The 19,643-nt window shown below is 42.7% G+C and overlaps 1 protein-coding gene across 10 annotated transcripts in view; it reads left to right on the forward strand.

Annotated features, from left to right (window-relative positions):
* LTBP1 (latent transforming growth factor beta binding protein 1) overlaps positions 1-18,692 on the forward strand; it is a 406,323-nt gene extending 387,631 nt beyond the window's left edge. For all 10 annotated transcript variants that reach the window (XM_040496475.1, XM_040496477.1, XM_040496480.1 and 7 more), the window contains 3 exons: positions 12,420-12,542; positions 16,441-16,590; positions 17,678-18,692. In XM_040496475.1, coding sequence (XP_040352409.1) covers positions 12,420-12,542; positions 16,441-16,590; positions 17,678-17,859 — 455 coding nt within the window. In that variant the 3' untranslated portion in view covers positions 17,860-18,692. The remainder of the gene's footprint in view (positions 1-12,419; positions 12,543-16,440; positions 16,591-17,677) is intronic.
* Positions 18,693-19,643: the final 951 nt, after the last annotated feature.

Genomic DNA, 19,643 nt, shown 5'->3' on the forward strand with positions numbered 1-19,643 from the left:
GAAAGGGCAGCCCACAGTCCTAATAAGTATTTTCTTCTTCTTTTTTTAAAGTTTATTTATTTATTTTGAGAGAGAGAGGGCATGCATGCATATGCCTGTGTCAGGGGAAGGAGAGAATCCCAAGCAGGCACCATACTCAATGCAGAGCCCAACACGGGGCTCGATCTCACAAACCATGAGATCACAACCTGAGCTGAAATCAAAGAGTTGATCACTTAACCGACTGAGCCATCCAGGCGCCTCAGCATTTTCTTCTTAAGCGCCACTGCAGCTCTTCTAAATCTTAATAAATCAGACTTAAGATGCAGCAAATTGAATTTTTAATAAATTCAAATACTGTTTACCAACCTGATCAAGTCCTCTTAATAACTCATTCAACACAAATCCTAATCGAAAGTCTGCTTTATTTCAAAGTAAAATCCCAAGGTCTGTCTGTCCAATTCCCTGTGATATGGTTCTTACAAACATAAACATATGAAATAACAAAAACCTCATTCTAAAACCTTATAGTAAAGTTACTATTCTAGACTTAATATACATCATTAATAACAGAGTTTCCATCTCAGGCCAGCTGAGGTCACTGGGTGGAAAAATTCACGACTGTGATGGTGAGTTATTGGAGAATGAAGACCAGGGATGTGTGTGCTCAAGTGTGAGTCTGAACATCCATGCATGAGATGATGGGCATGTCCCGTCACTCCCATGTCAGCAGGGGACCACAAGTGCTTCTCATGTTATTACTTTTATTTGAAAAAATTTTTTAAATGTCTGTTTATTTTTGAGAGACAGAGTGCGAGTGGGGGGGGGGGGGGGCGGTGGGCAGAAAGAGAGGGAGACACAGAATTTGAACCAGGCTCCAGACCCTAAGCTGTCAGCACAGAGCCCACCATGGGCTCGAACCCACGAGTTGTGAGATCATGATCTGAGCCGAAGTTGGATGCTTAACCGACTGAGCTGCCTGGGTCACCCTCGTGTTATTACTTTTATAATCAGTATCTTCCATTATAGGGACTCAAGGGAGTAACAGGGCAGATAAAATTAATATATAAAAGCTTTTCTGGGTCTCCTGGGTGGCTCAGTCGGTTGAGCGTCCAACATTGGCTCAGGTCATGATCTCACGGTTTGTGAGTTCGAGCCCCACGTCGGGCTTTGTGCTGACAGCTCGGAACCTGGATCCTGCTTCAGATTCTGTGTCTCCCTCTCTGTCTGCCCCTTTTCCACTCCAACTCGTCTCTCTCTCTCTCTCTCTCTCTCTCTCTCTCTCTCTCTCTCTCTCTCAAAAATAAAGAAACATTAAAAAAAAAATGTTAAAGCTTTTCTCCAAGTACACATGACTCCCCTTAAGAATCAGATACCGTCTCCCCAAAGGGATGTGCTCACCCCATCAGGATTCCCTAACACCCTGATGGCTTGAACCAATGATAAACTTCCCTTGTGCCTGTAAGGCAGGCTGGAGTGTTAGGGTTCTTTAGAAAAACTGACCCAATAAAAGAGAGAGCGATTTATTGACTGATTCATCCATTATAAGGAATTGGTTCACATAATTACAGTACCTGATAAATGCAAAATCTGCAGGGTGGGCTGATGACATGCAAGGTTTGAGGGGAGCCAAGGCTCCAGGTCAGAGGCCTTTAGGCAGGAAGAGCTGATGTTGCAGAAGCCGGAAGACAGTGGACAGTGGGATGGAGAATTTTCTCTCAGAGGAAAGTCGTGCTCTGTTCTCTTCAGTGATCCAGTGAATCAGTAATTCAGGAGTGAGTGAGGCCCACATTATGGAGGGCAATTTGCTTTAACTCAGCTTCACCAATTTAAATGTTACCCTCATCCAGAACACCCTCATAGAAACACTCAGGGTTTGACCAACTATATCAGGGCACCCCATGGCCTAGCCAGGTTGGCGCACGAAATTATCTATCACAAGTGAGATTGTGAAAAAGTTAAATATTTGCAGTTTGTGGGCCATCTGCACTGTAAGGAAGGACATTGGTTTTCATTTCTTTCTCCTCCCCTGGTACATGCTAGAGAAGGGCAGGGAGGAGGTAGGATATTTAACACTTAGCCAGGGCCCCCAGCTGGACAGGACTATGACAGCAGGTCAGGGCCTCTTTAACCAAGCTGTGCAGAAGATACAGGACTTGAAAGAGGGAATAAGCAGGCAGGGATAAGTGACAGAGAAGCCTGCTACAAATAGCAATGCATCAGAGGAAGAATACTAGAAATGAAGCTTTCTAGAATGTGCTTTTTAATTAAAAAAATTTTTTTTAACGTTTTTTATTTATTTTTGAGAGAGACAGAGACAGAGCCTGAGTGGGTGAGGGGCAGAGAGAGAGGGAGACACAGAATCTGAAACAGGCTCCAGGCTCTGAGCTGTCAGCACAGAGCCCGACGCGGGGCTCAAACTCACAGACCGTGAGATCGTGACCTGAACCAAAGCTGGACGCTTAACTGACTGAGCCACCCAGGCACCCCCCTGGAATGTGAGGGTTTTTTTTTTTTTTTTCAACGTTTATTTATTTTTGGGACAGAGAGAGACAGAGCATGAACGGGGGAGGGGCAGAGAGAGAGGGAGACACAGAATCGGAAACAGGCTCCAGGCTCTGAGCCATCAGCCCAGAGCCTGACGCGGGGCTTGAACTCACGGACCACGAGATCGTGACCTGGCTGAAGTCAGACGCTTAACCGACTGCGCCACCCAGGCGCCCCTGGAATGTGAGTTTTTAAAACAACCTTGTCAGGGCTCCTGGATGGCTCAGTGGGTTAAGTGTCCGCCTCTTGATTTCTGCTCAGGTCATGATCTCATGGCTCGTGAGACTGAGATTCTTTCAAGCTTGAGATTCTGTTTCTCCCTCTCTCTCAAACCCTCCCCTGCTCGTACTCTCTCTCTCTCAAAGTAAAAAGATAAACTTTCAAAACAGCAACTTTGCCTTTGGCAGGTGCATTAGACAACAAGCGAGCCCCAGGCAAGTCAGGCACCTTCAGGTTAGGATCATATTTTGTAGTCACTGATTTAAAACATTTTACAAAAGAAACCTGGTTTGCTTTCAGAGTAAGGACAGTTAAAAGGAGGGGGAAAACCCCATTTCCTGCTACATTGCCAGAGACAGCACTCTGGAGGCATGTCCCGGAACAAGCTGCAGTTCCCAAACCCACTTCCCTGGGGTCACAGCCAATGAGGGTTTGGAACACCAGCTGCAGAGACATTGCTGTACTGCAAACCAGAGTATTAACTACACCGAGAACTGGTGGAAGCCATGGTCTCCAGGGCTCCAGAGCAACTAGAGAACAGTTAAACGCGAGCACGGTTTGAGGATGAGATTGCCAGTTGGTGTCCTGAGCACTTCTGAAACTTTAGTTTGTGAATGGCTTGGACTTCAGGGAGTCACTTGTACTCAGTGCTTATTTCTCCTAAAAGCTGTACTGTATCGAGGTGCTAAGAAAGGATTTGGCCACATTCTTTTTTTTTTTTTTTTTATGTTTTATTTTTGAGAGACAGATTACAAGCAGGAGAGGGGCAGAGAGAGAAAGAGAGGGATCCATAGAATCAGAAGCAGGCTCCAGGCTCTGAGCTGTCAGCACAGAGCCTGACGCGGGACTCGAACCCACAGACCGTGAGATCATGACCTGAGCTGAAGTCAGACACTTATCCAACTGAGCCACCCAGGCGCCCCAAGGATTTGGCCACATTCTTACATAACCTATGCTGAATGGAGAGTAAATTTCATTGACTAAAGTCGCACTGATGTCCTCTTAGACGCTTTCTCATTTAGAACCTAAGTAGAGAAATTAAAACGTATGTGTAAAATGAACAATCTGATGACAAAGAACAACACTTTTATTTTTAATTAACAAGCGACTTAATTCATCTCAAAAATAAGATTGTTTTAGCAGTTGACACATTCTCCCTTGAAATCAGAGCTTACGCATAGACGTTCACTTTCTAGAAGCACCTTTCCAGTGATTTTACTAGGTGATTTGCTCTTTAGTGGACATTTTATTTTCACATATTGTACATAAACTTTGCTGCTGTTAGGATTTTTTTTTTCCCCTCTTCGGTGACGAGAACAATTGAAATGCACTCTAAGAAGAATGAACTGTGGTGAGTGGGACTGTGAGAAAAATCACTGCCCGTAATTGTTTAAAGCCCCGTTGTATGTTTGAGGTTATGAATTCAAATAATACTGTGCTTATTCTGACCTTTTCTTAATTAAGCTTCTGAGACAGCTGTGGCTAGAACAGAGCTGCTGGCTCCCGTGCCTTTTAAATGCTGACCTCATGGCCAGAGCAGGCAAGCTTGGCAAAATTTAGAGGAAGCTTATCTACTCTCCCTTCATGCAGCACACAGATTGTGCCTCTGATGAATGGGAGAAAAGCATCTAGAAAGTGCTTAGAAAGCTACCACGTTCTTGTCTTTGTGTTGACACAAATCGGCAGGGAGCAGAAGCTGGGGATGCCATTGTTTTTGCTCCCTATCTATAGCTAGTATCCTAAGAAAGATTCACTCACTGGGGGGGGGAGGATTAGGACACAGCATGCCTTCTTGATGCTTCCTTCTGAGATTCAAGTCTCCATGGCAAGCAGAGCTATTGTGAACAGTTGTGCTGGTTGTACACCGCTCAACCCTAGAAGATACCATTTACATGGTAATCTGTGAGCACCTACAAAGTATAGCTGAAGAAATCACTTCCCGGAGGAAGTGGTACCAAGACTATATCTGATTCTGAATAGATCCAGAGGGGAAAGTAAAAAAAGTCATTTCAGATTAAGATAAATAGCATTGTATGGGAAAACCATAAAACTGAATTAGGGATCTTAAAATAGTTCAGTGTTCCTTTGTAGTGTCTTATTTCCTATAATTGAGTGGAATAATAATATTGACTGTGTTTAGTGTTCATTTAGTATTCTACTTATTACCTAGAACCTGGTCTTCAAGTAATAATGGATTCAGCTGTATGTTTATCTCGGACCTTGAGATCTATACTTCAGAATATTAATCAAGAGTTTTGAACAAATGTTAATATAGCTTTCTTTGCTTCTAAGCTTAAATAAACAAGGTCAAAATAATATACACCAAAACCCAATTATATTTACCCTTACATTTTAATAATTTGTTTTAGTAAATGTTACGGTTTGAGAGTCAATCCTGGCTTGCCTTTAGAACTTCTCTAGACCTCCATTTCTTCAGCAGAAAAGTGAATGAGAGACTGACCTCACGGATATAAGACAGACTGCTTACAATGTGTTAAATTGCATGATTGTCCATCATTCTGAAACCACCCAGGTGAGCTCAGTAGCGGCACCTAGTGGTGATTACCTCCTATTCCCAACCACAAAGTTCCATGACAAATTGTCTTCCCTAGATCCTTCAGCCTAATAGTAAAACTTGTCTTCAGAATCATAAAACATGTAAGCTAGAAAGGATCTCAGAGATCAACTACTCTAGTTTCCTCATTCTATCAGTTAAAAATAGAAAGGTTACATGAACTCTAGACTTAACATAGAAACATTTTTTTCTCCTGTATTATTTTTGTTTCTCTTTTGACTTTTTTTTTGAAGTGACATTTAAATAACATAAAATTAAGCATTTTCAAGTGAACACTTCAGTGGCCTCAGTACATCCACCATGTTGTACAATCTCCCCCTTAAGGATGTACTTAGTTCCTGTTTTAAAATAATACTTACTTGGTTAATGCAAAAATAAAGACAGAAACCAGTGTATTCCTGATATATAATAGTAACCTGCTTTTCCTAATTGTTGACTTCTCGGATCATCACTTCAGGGTGATATTTAGAGAACAGGAAAGAAGAAAATAAATTGATATATCTGCCCTTGCAGTTAGAAAATGATAATGTAGAAGGGTTTAGAAAAACTAACACGCTGAACTTTCCTCTTGTTTGCCTTTTTATTGTATTGTTCACTCGTCTCTCTTATCAAACACTAGAGGTTACCTCCTTCCCAATTTCCCCAGAGATTGCCTGAATGTAAGACTTAACGACGTTATTTCCAAAGCCCTGGGTATTTAGAAAAGGAGAAACCTTTTTCACGCAATCCTTAATAAGAAGTTCGTAAGTTATCAATCATTATTTTAGGGTTTTCGTGTGTGGCATGATTTAATGGCATTACAAGTGCATAAATTTTGAATCCAGGTTTTAGAAGGCAAAGGGAACCTCCAGTTTTTGGCATTCATACCCAACAAATCTGTCTCTCCAGTAGAGTCTGGCTAAATAAACAGCAATCTGTTGGAAACGTAGTGAGTGACTGGGTTTGGAAGGGCAGTGTTAGGTGACTGCTGGGGTGGGAGAGCTCAGTTGGTCTGCGGCCCATGAGTTTCCTTAGAGCATTAACATTTACAGGAGTCCTGCAGAACATAAACCTTGCCAAGACTTTAGACTTCATTACTTCCCTGTCCTCGACAAGTACAATTTAATTGAACATTAAGCAATTTGATCTCTTTCACCTAATAAATCGAGCAAATTCAATAAACATAAATCCTGCTAATGATAGAGCTGACCCTGGTGGGGCTGAGCTCATCAGCATTCATGGTTATTGCCCTCCCTGGAATTTGAGTCACAAATGCTTATTGCTGAACTAAGTACTTACCTGGTGCTTAAGGTCTAGGGAATGGATTTCATAATTTTCTTTGCAGGGTTTCTGAAGGGCAGCTGTGGAATCGAACATGGTTTTGCAGATAGACTAAGTCAGGTTTGAATCTCTCGCCTAAACTAGGACAAGTTACACTATAAGTCAGAAACAAAAGGAGCTAATTACAATTATTTCAGAGGATGCTCGGAGACTTCAAGGAAAAAAAAATGTACGCAAAAGCGCACAGCACCTGACATGAGGGAACTTCGTAGTGCATGTTCACTAACTTCCTTTTTTTCCCCCTCTTCTTCGGCAGAGATCTACAGTAGCCAGTGTTTACATGGTACTGTGTTTCCCTAAAGCTTTCTTATCCATTATATATGCCCATGACTCTGAGTTAATCCCCTCCTCCTCTTCACCTTATTGGCCTCCACAGATGCCACCTCCAAGGTGAAGCCTTCCCCAGCTCTTCCTGGTGACCTTCTCTGTGGTCCCGATAAACTACTGTACATCTCACAGTGTATGTACCTTTGTCATAGAGTCATTATAACCTTCCTCTCTCCCCAATCCCACCCTCCCCATAATATTCTCTGTGTCTGGTTGAATGAATGAGTCAGTCCCTGAATAAAACATTGACTTGCCTTTAATATCACAAAGACAGGTACCCTAATCCTGTTGAGGATGAAACTCAAAAAAATACGTCCAGTCCAAGCAACTAGAAAGTAGAGAAACAACACTAGGACCCGAGGCCTTTGACTCTGAGTCCATTTTCTTTTTAGTATACCCTGTTCCCTCTCACAGCGCAGCAAGTTTTAATATCTGGGAAGCAGGCTACTGTCTGTTCATCGGACACTGTAGGTAAACATTTTTTTCTGAAAAGAGCGTAAGTAGAGAGGCACTCAAACAGGTGGCCGACCCACAGGGTGTGGACTGCCAGTGGCATGCTGTCTTTCAGGTTCCTTTATCATCAGTGCTAGATGGTATTTTCTGTAAATGGTTCCCATTTTTCTAATCTCCTAGCTTTTCCCACTTTCAGTCAAAGACAAATGCCCATTGTCCTGCTGGCTCCACAAGCACCAGGATAAATCCTAATTCCATTCTCCCTGTCCTCTTCCTTCATTTCCTGGCTGTGTGTCTGTGTTTTCCAAACACCATCATCAATCAATAAGACGTGTGGAAGTCTGTAAGAAAAACACCTGGTCTCGACATTGGAGCAAAACATGACCCATTTTTCTTAATGCATAAGAATCGGTCCTTGTTTCTCCTGTATTTGAAAATAATGCACTTCAAACGTTGGAGCCCTGAGTTTTTAGCCTTGATGTGTGGAGAATGAAATGCAGTCTCGTCTTCATTTCTAAAAGCAGCTGAATTTGATCTGCCTCAGTCAGAACTAAAACTTCACCTCCCATTGTCCTCACATGCCAGAGTGGCATGGTGACATGTGACTGTCCAGACCAGCCCTGCAGATGTGTCTGTCATCAGGAAGGGAGATTTCCTGCCAGGATATAATGCTGTGCTTCCCATTGCTGCTGACAGCAGAGGCCCCAGACCCAGTGGCTCCAGGGGGTAATTTTTAAACTTTTTTTTTTTTTTCAATTTAAAATTAAAATCAAAGCAGCACCATCTGTCATAAGAATCTGCCATGCCAGGGAAAGGACTGTGATCAATGGCCTGGATCTTGTTGAGACTACTTAGTGACGGTGTCCCACACCGTCTTTTCATAGCTTTGATCAAGAGCTTAGCATTTGTCGTTGGGGAGGTGAAGAATGCATAAGGGGGGGGAGGCTTTGAGGTGTGAATATTTCCATTTCCTGTTCATTTCACATTCATATTTGGCCGGATCCTGGATGAACACATTGTAAATTGTGGCTCATACATGGTATTTGCCTCCCAGAGCACAAGCTCTGGTGAGCAAAACTATTCCTTTGTATCGGTCCCCAGACAGCTAGGCGATTAATAGTTGTTGATGTGCCTAAGGGTGTTGTGGAGAAGGAAAAAGACCCTAGGGAGAGTATGTGTCCATCCCCGCATGTTGAGCTAGGTGAAACGGAGAACCAGTAGAGGCTCGTGCGCTCTCGTGGGAAGCGGGTTCCGTACTCTCTGCCGACCACGATTCACTGTGTCCCCCAGCTGGAGTGTAACCATGCCACGGGACTAGCTGATCACCAAGGCTAGAATGGGCTCTGGTGGTAGCTTGGGGTGCACAGAAGCCCAGCACGTTCTAGAAATAGACACGTGCCCAGGTCCTGAGGAGGATTCCTTGCCAAAGACTCAGAAAATTCTGTGATATTCCAGTTGCTCCCCTGGAAGATGATGAGAAACCTGTCTCCTTGAGATATCTCTGAAGGATTCAGGCATACAGTAAGAATTGTTGGACATCACTGTGCCTTCTACTCTGAGTTCTGTTGGTCTGGTGTCAACAATATGCTATTGCTCTCATTGCCTGACCAAATAATTGTATCTGTCAAGGCAGTAAATGATTTTGTCCCCAGTTGTTTGAGACAAAGTCCACGAAGACCTCTTTCTCTGTTTACTGAGCAAGAGTTTCTCTCCATGTATTAAAAAAAATTTTTTTTATGTTTATTCTTGTGAGAGAGAGACAGAGCATGAATGGGGGAGGGGCAGAGAGAGAGGGAGACACGGAACTTGAAGTGGGTTCCAGACTCCGAGGTGTCAGCGCAGAGCCTGACGCAGGGCTTGAACTCACCAACTGTGAGATCATGACCTGAGCCAAAGTCACCTTAACCAGCTGAGCCACCCAGGTGCCCCCTCCATGTATTTAAAAATTCCAAATAATCTTGAAACAATATTTAAAACATCTAGAGAGTGACCTTCATTGGTCTTAATGTACTGCACACTTCTTTGCCTGCTGACAACTACCTGTACGTTTTGCTAATACTGAAATTGCTTCTTTAGCTGTCTTTGAAAATCCTCATTTATTTCCAGTGTTCAATAGAGACTTAGAGATTTTTACCTATGAGAGAAATCGGAATTTCCGTTTTCTTGATGATTCAGAATTTATGAACAGTTCCGTAACAGTATCTCATTTTCATACATCAGTAATACAGAGGTAGGTGAACAAGAATTATTACCCCCATGTGACAGGTGTGGAAACTGAGGTCTGCCCCAAATTGCTAAGCTGGGAAGTAAGTCAGGACTTGAGCCCCAGCTTCTTGCCTCCAGAGCCCATTTTCCTTCCATTACCCCACACTCGCTTCGCCCTTGACCCTGGCCAAGAATGAGAGCACATGTGCACAGCAGGAGGGGCAGCATGGATGGATTAGGGTAGACCCATCCATGCTCCCAGAAAGATAACTCAAAATGCATGTCCTGGTGATGATGGGAATGTAGCACATCTTCAAATACAAAAGAGCGTACATTTCGTGCAGAAATCAGTCAGTTTTGAAAACTGACCAAAACTCTTTTGAAATTGGGAATGCTTAATGTGTTAGAGAAAGGAAAGCAGCAAAGGACAGTAAGTTCTAGAATCTTAAAAATGCATGGCTGAGGAAGAAAGGAAGGGAAAGAAGATATGGCGGTCCCTGAAGTTTCACCCCTGTTCGTCTGCTCCCCTTTACCAGCCTGGATCCAGTCAGAAGGCTTCCTTAGGAACCCCTTGGTAGTCCCCAAACACAGCTTACAGCTTCTTTCTTGATGCCTTTGGGTAACCTCTTTATTTATTTATTTATTTATTTATTTTAAAAAAAATTTTTTTAACGTTTATTTATTTTTGAGACAGAGAGAGACAGAGCATGAACGGGGGAGGGTCAGAGAGAGAGGGAGACACAGAATCAGAAACAGGCTCCAGGCTCTGAGCTGTCAGCACTGAGCCCGACGCGGGGCTCGAACTCACAAACCGCGAGATCATGACCTGAGCTGAAGTCGGCCGCTTAACCGACTGAGCCACCCAGGCGCCCCTGGGTAACCTCTTTAAAATGAATACAAAATACCTTTTCTAGCAAAGGAAATCCTACTTGTCTTCTGAATTTCAGGTCAAGCGCCACCTTTTCCAGGAGGCTCTTCTTCCTCCTCCTCACTCTCACATTTGGGCCCTTTCTTTTGCTCTGCTAGATGGTGAGAGCTTGAAGGCTAGGGACCAGCTCGTTTCATGGTGGAAGAGGAAGACCCAGACCTAAGGGCCAGACAGCCCCCAACAGCCCTGTGTCAGTCAACAGCTCCGGACCTTGAGTCTCGGCGAGGTTTCCTCTACATGCAGATGTGTATAGGACCATGCTCAGCCTTCTCTGGATTTAGTTTTACAAAATAAGAGCATGAACTTATTTTTAATATCTCCTCTTGATCACAGCCGTTGCTTGAATATAAAATACTGAACAGTCTCCCTTTCAGATGTGCAACAAATATATATATTAAAAAAGCCATGAGAGAAAATGACCTCAGCTCTTGAAACTTGTAAATATTTCAGTAATCTTGCTCTCACAGGGAGATCCCTAATTCTTTTTCAAACTTGAAGGAGAACTGACAACCGTTTGTGTTCTCTTTGCTTCCAGTTGTGTGTGGTTTTTTTGGAGGGAAGGGTGCAAGTCAAGGATTTTTTTTTTCAGGTTCACCTGTTTCCTTAATGAAATTAATATTTCTTATGAAATGATTTCAGGCAAAAGTGTTGGGGTGTCTGGGGTATGTTGTTTCTGGAAAGCTTCCCCACAAGGAGAAATTGAGGAAGGAGCAACCATCACCCTCCCCCCCCCCCCCCCATTCAGTGTTCAGGGTCTTTTCTGGCCTTGTGCTTGCTTTGTGCAATTCTAGGAGAGAATTGTGTGAGTGTGTGCACATACACACACATGTACCTCTGACTCCTTTAAGTGGGGGTAGGGGGTGAAAGAAAGCCTTGAGAGGTCACACCAAAGCCCTAATGCATTTCTTTATTTTCATATGTCACAGGAGGAAACAAAAGAGAGTAAAGCCCTCCCCCACCCCCCCAGTCTGTGGTCCAGGCAGATGTGGTTGTTGCCTTGTGTGACTGTCCTGAGTATGTCCATCCAGTCCTGGGGCCACCGGACTAGGATCTCACAGTTTTGGAAGAGCTACTGAAGTCTGGGGAGCCCCAGGATTTCTTCCATATGCCAGATAAATCCTTGGACAGTATATTTCCATACAACATGTATTGAGAACATGAAGCCATTCCTTCTAAAGCTTTCTTCTCTAGACCTGCCAAATAACTCTGCCCCTCAATTCAGGCAAGGGCCTGGGACGGTGAAACGCCTTGAAAACTCAGTAACCCTGGAACAAATGAAAAACCAGTGTCCCATGTGGTGGCTGGGTCCTTGTTACTGCAGTACTACATTCATACAGACCAGGCCTTGATTTTAGAGTTCTAAAAGTTGCTCTTAAAATAAAATGGTACCTACTGGCATCCTCACTTGGTTACGTCTTTTTTGGATCACCAGAGATACAACTTTTCTGTCTCTTTTGAGTGAAAACATACCCGTCTGTGAGAATGACCAGTCCTTTAAAATGGTAACACCTGTTGGTTTCAGGTAAAACCATTCTTCCAAAAGGCCTGTAGCTTTCTGAGCGCTGGCTCACTTTTCAGTTCCTTCCTCTCCTGGGATACGTTCTACCAACTGTTCAGCTACTGTTTTTGGTCTTCAGTGTAGAATCTTAATTATGCTGTTTAGCTTTTCATTGTGCGTGGGTGGATACAGCTCCCATAAAGAATATGGAGACGAGGTCTAAGATCAGTGGTGCACATGTGTGTGAGGCAGGAGCATATGGTGGACAGCGCCCTGGCCGGTTTCTGTTGCTCTGAGCTGCGAGTGGGTGTGTCTAGGGGCCAGCAAACAGTGATGACGTCTCACATTGCTTTTCATTTCCTTCTTAGATGACTATGCCCAGCTGTGTAACATCCCTGTCACGGGACGCCGGCGGCCATATGGACGGGATGCCTTGGTTGACTTCAGCGAACAGTATGCTCCAGAAGCTGATCCCTATTTTATTCAGGACCGTAAGCAAAATTTTTCAGTTATGTTGAAACTAAAGTGACTGACTAAAGGTTAGTCAATGGTTCTCAAAAGGTAGCCCCTGGGAATTTGTCAGAAATGTAAGCTTTCAGGCCCCACTCTAAGACCTGCTGAATTGGAAAATCAGTTTTGTCCATCCTCTGCATACTCCTTATACATGTTCAAGTTCCGAAATATTGGATCAAATTATTGGCATGCTGGAGGGTCTGCTGTTACTTTTACTTTCTTTAAAGTAAAAAAAAAAAAAATAATCTTCTAAGATCCTTAACAAAATCATTTCTTTACTCATTACATGATGTTCTAATTTAAGGGTCGGGGTTGTCTTAGAAGCCTGATTATAATTGACATCGTTTTTCATATAAGGAAATGACATGTTAACTGTAACAAGTTGATCTTTACAGGTATTTTAAAGTGGGAGGTCAAAAAAATTGCTCTTCTGGTCAGAAATTGTTAGAATCCACTCATGATGGGATTTATTAAGAAATGATGCATGGTGGCTTCTCCTGGTCTTGTGGGCAGAGATTTTCTGTGGGAGATGGAGTGTGCCTGTGTGAACCCTGTTCCCATTTAGGAAAAAAATGTCTGTGGGGCGCCTGGGTGTCTCGTTCGGTTAAGCGTCCGACTCTTGATTTCAGCTCAGGTCATGATCTCAGGGGCCCTGTGGGTTCAAGCCCTGTGCGGGGCTTCACGATGTCAGTGCAGAGCCTGCTTGGGATTCTCTCTCTCTTTCTGCCCCTCCCCTGCTTGCGTCTGTGCTGTCTGTCTGTCTGTCTCTCTCTCAAAATAAATAAATAAGCTTTAAAAAAGAAAGAAAGGAAGAAATGTCTGAAGGTGTTTAACCGGGAGTGTCCTGGACGAGGAAGCCGTGCAAGCTAAAGGTTTCTATGGGGGAAACCACAGCTTTTCAAATACACAACACAGTATTGGTAGAGGATAGGTGGTGTCCCCTTCAGGACTAGCAATGGGGAAATTCGGCTTCCAGCTGCCTTGTCCAAATCTCACAGAGGGGCCCTTCTTGCAGTGTGTGAAACTACACCAGATTTTCAAGACGGAGAATCCCTGCAGGCCAGGGGGTTGGAGTTAGGACTTTGGAGACACTGCTGAATGACAGACTACAGTGACACCTTTTCTTTCTTGGGGCCCTGTTACCTGTGAACGAAGCGCACTAGCCGTGACCTGGTTCCTGAGGGCAACCCAAGCTTTGTGGCTACATTTGGCACTGCTTCAGTTCTGAGTCAAAGAGTGTTTCCTTCCTTCCTTTCTCCTTCCTTCCTCTTGTTTTTGATGGATGCATACATTGATCGTTCAGCACAATGATGTGAAAACAGCATTGTATCAGTCCAGCTGAGTTAATTAACATGCCCCTGTATACCCCCCAGCCCCAGGTGTAGAACATTCCCAGCATTCAGAAGGCCCCTGAAGCCCTTTCCCAGCCAGGCCCCCTGCCCCAAGAGTATCATAACTTCTAATACCTTGGATTATTTCTTTTAATCAACAACATACAACCATGCACTATTTCATGAAATGTGTCGAAATACACTGGCAGGTATAAGACTGGGCACTTACAATTTTGACACTTACCTGTGACTGTGTTATAGGTCAATAAACATTTACCTTTAAAAAGAAGAAAAGCAGAAGAAATATTAAGGTTGAAAGAAAGCCCAGCTTGCCTGCCCCATAAATCCAAAATAACAGGTTAAGTCTATACGCAACAGTGACCCAATCCCATAGCTTCTATGTGCAGCCTCTAGCACATTAGATAGAGTCCAGATTCCAGGAATTTTCATGTTGAAATGTTCTGGCTCGTGTACCTTCTTTTTTTAATGCTGACGTTGCTTCAGGACTCTTTTAATTCACTACAAATGTTAAGAAATAAACATGTTGGTGTCACATCGATTTCCTATTTAGTAACAGAAGAAGCTGAGATGCAATTTTAAGACCTCCAGCACTGACTCTATCAATGGCCTTTAAACTTACTGCAATTTATGAGAAATAGCTCCTCCTTCCCAGACCAGGAACCAGGACTTTGCGGCCCTTCTAAAGAAATGACTGTATTGGGTAGATAGCAACATAGAAAGAAAGCTGAAGCAACATAGAAAGAAAGCTGAGATTTCTTAATCTCCTGCCTTCTGGTTACTTAAGAAAATCGGACTGGTAGCCGGAGGCAGTTTTTTAGTTAAGGCAGAGTTTTATAAAAGTAGAATCTCCTAGAGCAGAAATCAGCTCTTTCTTGTAAAGGACTAGAGAATAAATTTTTTAGGCTTTGAGGCAGCTACTCAGCCTTGCTAGGGTATCACGAAAACAGCCACAGAGAGCATGTCAGCGAATGGGGTATCTGTGTTCGAGTAAAACTTTATTTACAAAAGTAGGAGACCACCACATTTCGAGAAGGGGCTGTCCTTTGCTGACTCGTGTAGAAGTATTTTTCGGAGTCTGCTTGATGTATGTGTGTAGAGTTTTCAATATTTAATTCCATGTTTTAATTTCTGTAATAATTTTTAACAGTTAGAAAGTCAAAACGATTTTGCCATGGTACCTGGAATTTGAAAATATTATCATAGATTAAGACTTTATTTTCTTAAGTATTTCTCAAAATGGCTTTGGGGCCCTGATGACATATTCTTAATGGTCTGTAATTTTTTTTTCCCCTTCAAAATTTTTAAAAGTGCCTATCATGGATGTATTAATTTTTAGTCACAGAGTTAAACCTTACAGCCCTGTCTAAACAATGTTATTTTGCTGCCCCCTGCAGTTCCGCTGGAGAATTACTTCAGAGGCCAGAGTTATGGTCATATTTTGATTTTTTTTTTTTCCTTTTAAAGCTGATAACGTGATGAGGTTCTGAAGGGGGAGCCCACATCAACAGTGTTTTTGTATCACTGTGGATTTATATTTACAACTCTTCTTTCTAGAAAGGGAGCTAGATACTCTTGATGTCTGTTTCATATGTTTATATTACTAAACGCTAGTTCTGAATCAGTTTAAAGATACCTAAACTATAAAAAAAGCCAAACAAGAACTTCTTTGTTTCCTTAAAAAAATAATTTTGACTTTCTAACCACAAGTATGATGTACTTTTCTCATTTATCAGGATGTTTCAAGTCGCTTTTACTGTCTTTATCCTTTGATCTCCTGAGAGCCCTTTTGTAAGGCTCATTCCAAAGCTAGAGCAAACAAACACAGGTTACACAGCAAGGCCAGCCCAGCTTTTCACTGCTTTTTGGGGAACTCCAAGTGAAAAACCACCGCCTCAAATTCTCATGGATGTTCTGAGCAAATGTCTGCTGAACTGTGATAGTCACTTCCATTGTTTCCATCCTGAACGTTGTTCTGACATTTGCCCTACTGAGAACTCAGGAAATTTGGAATTTTAGATAAACACTTGTGTTTATTAAGAGCAAACCCAAAAACCATACTTAGTCACTTTTTATGCTTTTAATTTAGAACATCAGAATTCAAGATGTAGGGCTACTAATGGACAAACGATATATAAAGCTTCTATCTTATGCATAATGCTGTGTACAGATACATTCAGTGTTAAATTTTACTGCTAACTTTAAGACATCTGAAATAGGTGTCTAAAATATGTATATATGATGAACCACAATCTTAATAATCGTATAGTTTTTTTATAAGAATTTTTAAAGTTTATTTAATTTTTTTTCATGGGGTGGGCAAAGAGAGAAAGAGAGAGAGGGAGGGAGGGAGGGAATCCAAGCAGGCTCCACGCTCTCATGAACTGTGAGACCATGACCTGAGCCATACCAAGAGCTGGATGCTTAACCAACTGAGCCATCCAGGCGCCCCAGTAATCCTATAGTTTTAAAAGCCAGGGAAAGAGGTTGCAAATTTCTAACCTGGCTCCTGTCTTTTCCTTTCTAGGTTTTTTAAATAGCTTCGAGGAGTTGCAGGCTGAAGAATGTGGCATCCTCAACGGATGTGAGAATGGCCGCTGTGTGAGGGTGCAGGAAGGTTATACCTGTGACTGTTTTGATGGGTATCACTTGGATATGGCCAAGATGACCTGTGTTGGTAAGGATGATGTGTGCCCTTTCAGAAGTTATTCTTTCCCCCAGGTGCCCTGTGGCCAGATCTCCTATAATCGAGTACATGTAAGATAGATTTGCAGTTTCAGTTTAGGAAGAGGAGAAAAATTCTGGAGATGGCAGTGATGGTTTCACAACAGTATGAATGTACTTCGAGAGGACAGAACATTCTAGGTAATATGTTTGACTCCTCTAACTTTAGCTTTTGATTCTGCAGCAAATAGTGTTTTCGCCCGGTACCTGACACAAGCATAAGGGACTGTAGATGTTTGGGGAAAAAAAAATACAACTTTTATGGTAATCATTTTGGAGAATGTTCCTCCCACAACTACCTCTTCCTCTCTGTCTCTCGCATTGCCTTTGCTTCTATTTTTGAACGACTGGTAAGCATACACTAATTCTTCCTCATGTGCCCAATGCCATCTTCCAGGGCCTGGCCCTTGACTTACAGGGTTTTCCTATTTCTGTGGCTCTTCCATTCCCTCCGGTAGCAACCCCCTTCCCCACTTGAGTTTTGTTTGTCTCTGTCTGTGGTGGGTCTGGAAAATAGGTAACCTGGGTTATTGCAGGTGTTTGGAGTGCATTTCTTTCCTGTGGAAAGAAATCTGAGAAGGTAACTTGAGCCTTTACAGGGGCTGCCCCGAAGGCTCTCTGCTCACTTGTTTGCTTCTTTAGTGTATTCCTCTAGACAGATCTAACTGTTATTCTGTACCTGTGGAAAGGAATTTAGAAGTAGAAAAATTCCTCCAGCTTTCTTGAGTTTTGACTATAAGATGTCAAGCTGACAAAATGTTCCTGTTGTGTTAAATACAGGGAAGGAAATTCTAGAGCCTTCCGGATCATCTACCTTTTTCAGATCTAGAAAGTCTTGCTTATCTTGCATGTATTTGCAACCGACGATAATGAGAAAGACTGCACAGTTTACTGGGGTGGGGGTCCGGGGGTGAGGAGAGCGGAGAACACCCTGGCTGTGTTCGGGCCAGACGCTTTGCTGCCTCAGGTAAGCCGTAGGCCACGTTTCCTCTTGGGGTGGTACTGGAACTTCTTCACCTGCATGGTTTGGCTTGTTGCAGATGTAAACGAATGTGATGAGTTGAACAACCGGATGTCTCTCTGCAAGAATGCCAAGTGCATCAACACCGAGGGCTCCTACAAGTGTGTGTGTCTGCCTGGCTACGTGCCTTCGGACAAGCCCAACTACTGCACGCCATTGAGTACCGCCTTGAATTTAGAAAAAGACAGCGACCTGGAGTAAAAGAGGATCTACATAACCTAAGCCCGTATACTCTGCACTGTGTAAAGGAAAAGAGAGAAATGTATTATACTTGAGACATTGCACCTACCCCAGGATGTCGGAAACACGGAACCATCACAGAATTGCGTCTCCTCGCAAAGAAGAGGAGAGGATCCAGTGTGAGCCTGACTGGTGTGACAGACCAAATGGACATTTCTCTGAAAAACCAGTATATATAGTCTGTTCATATGTAAAATTCAGTGGAAAAGAGGCGGAACAGTGCTGTTATTTTAAACAGAAGGTTGTATTATGATGTTTTTGTTTTTGTTTTTTTACTATTGCTTGATTAAATTTGGCATTTAAATAGTGTTGGAAATATTTTATATAATTTTCATTTTTTGGTTGTGCAGTTCCTTGGCTGCTGTTATTCTTCAGATTTTTTTTTTTCAAGCTCAAGGGCACAAGTCTTTGATAAAATATTGTTAAACTGTATTATAAGTATTGTTACACAGGGTTATGTTATTCCTGTTCTGGAGCATTTTTAAAAATCCAAACTGTCTGTCCTGTGGAGCAGGCAGCAATTTTGTCTCAAAACTTTTCTACACATTTGGAGGAAAATACTTTATATTTACAGTGTATCGTCTGATTTTAATGTCCATTCTTAGCCAAGCTGCTAGTAGGCATCAATTGGATCCTTTCCCTCATTAAAATGGAAGAACTAATGAGCTCATGTTAGTATTGTAATGTGTAAAGTAAGCCCAGCAAAATTTTTTGAAAACTTGATGATCCCAATATATTTACCATTGTATGTTAAAGCAAAATAAATCACCATTTTTTTAGAAAAAAAAATTCTACCTGGGAGTAACTGTCAATGAGTACCTGTCATATTCCCCCCACCTCATTTATTTTTATGAACGGTTCTCTAGTAGCATAGAGTCTTTCACAGGTTAATTATTACATTTGTTAGATGTTGGTGGGGACTGAATGGCGTCCACCCGCGTAATTCATATGTTGGTGTCCTAACCCCCAGTACCCCAGAATGTGAGTGTCCTTGAAGACGGGGGTCTTTAAAGTGGTAATTAAGGTTAAATGAGGTCTTTGGGGTGACCCTAGCCCAATATGACCGGTGTCCTTATAGGAAGAGATAGGACAGACACACACAGGGGAAAGACCATATGAAGACACGGGGAGAAGACCGCCATCTCCAAGCCAAGGAGTAAGGCCTCAGAAGAAATCAACCCTGCAGTACCTTGATCTCAAACTTCTAGCCTCCAGAATGATAAGAAAATTAATTTGCTGTTTAAGTCACCCAGTCTGTGGTACTCTGTTCCGGCAGCCCTGGCAAGCAGGACACAGATCCAGATCACAGCTAGATAGCACAGGAACCCTGAAAACAGCTTGCGAGGTTCTAGTCCCTGCTTATACACGTCTGTATGGTTTTGTGATTGTTAAAGTGAGTTTCAGAACCTACTTTTTCTTAAGGAAAGCATCTGAGTTTAAAGAAAAACAACAAACCATGTGTAGGGGTACGCAGCCGAAAATCTCATTTAACATTTTCCTGAAATACAGGCTTTTGGTGTCTAATACCTGCAGTGGGAAGAATGATGGCACATCGAAGATATCCATGTCCTAGTCCCTAGAACCTGTGAACGTTACTGTATGCGGCAAATGGAAATTAAGGTTACAGATGGAATTAAGGTTGCCAATCAGTGGCCTTAATAGAGAGATAACCCGGGAAGACCCAGTGTAATCACGAGAGTGGAAAAGGGAGACAGAAAAGCAGAGTCTGGGGAGAGATGAGAGAT

This window comes from Herpailurus yagouaroundi, unplaced genomic scaffold, assembly GCF_014898765.1.
Source record: "Herpailurus yagouaroundi ecotype Mexico unplaced genomic scaffold, PumYag 188, whole genome shotgun sequence".
Taxonomy (NCBI): Eukaryota; Metazoa; Chordata; class Mammalia; order Carnivora; family Felidae; genus Herpailurus; species Herpailurus yagouaroundi.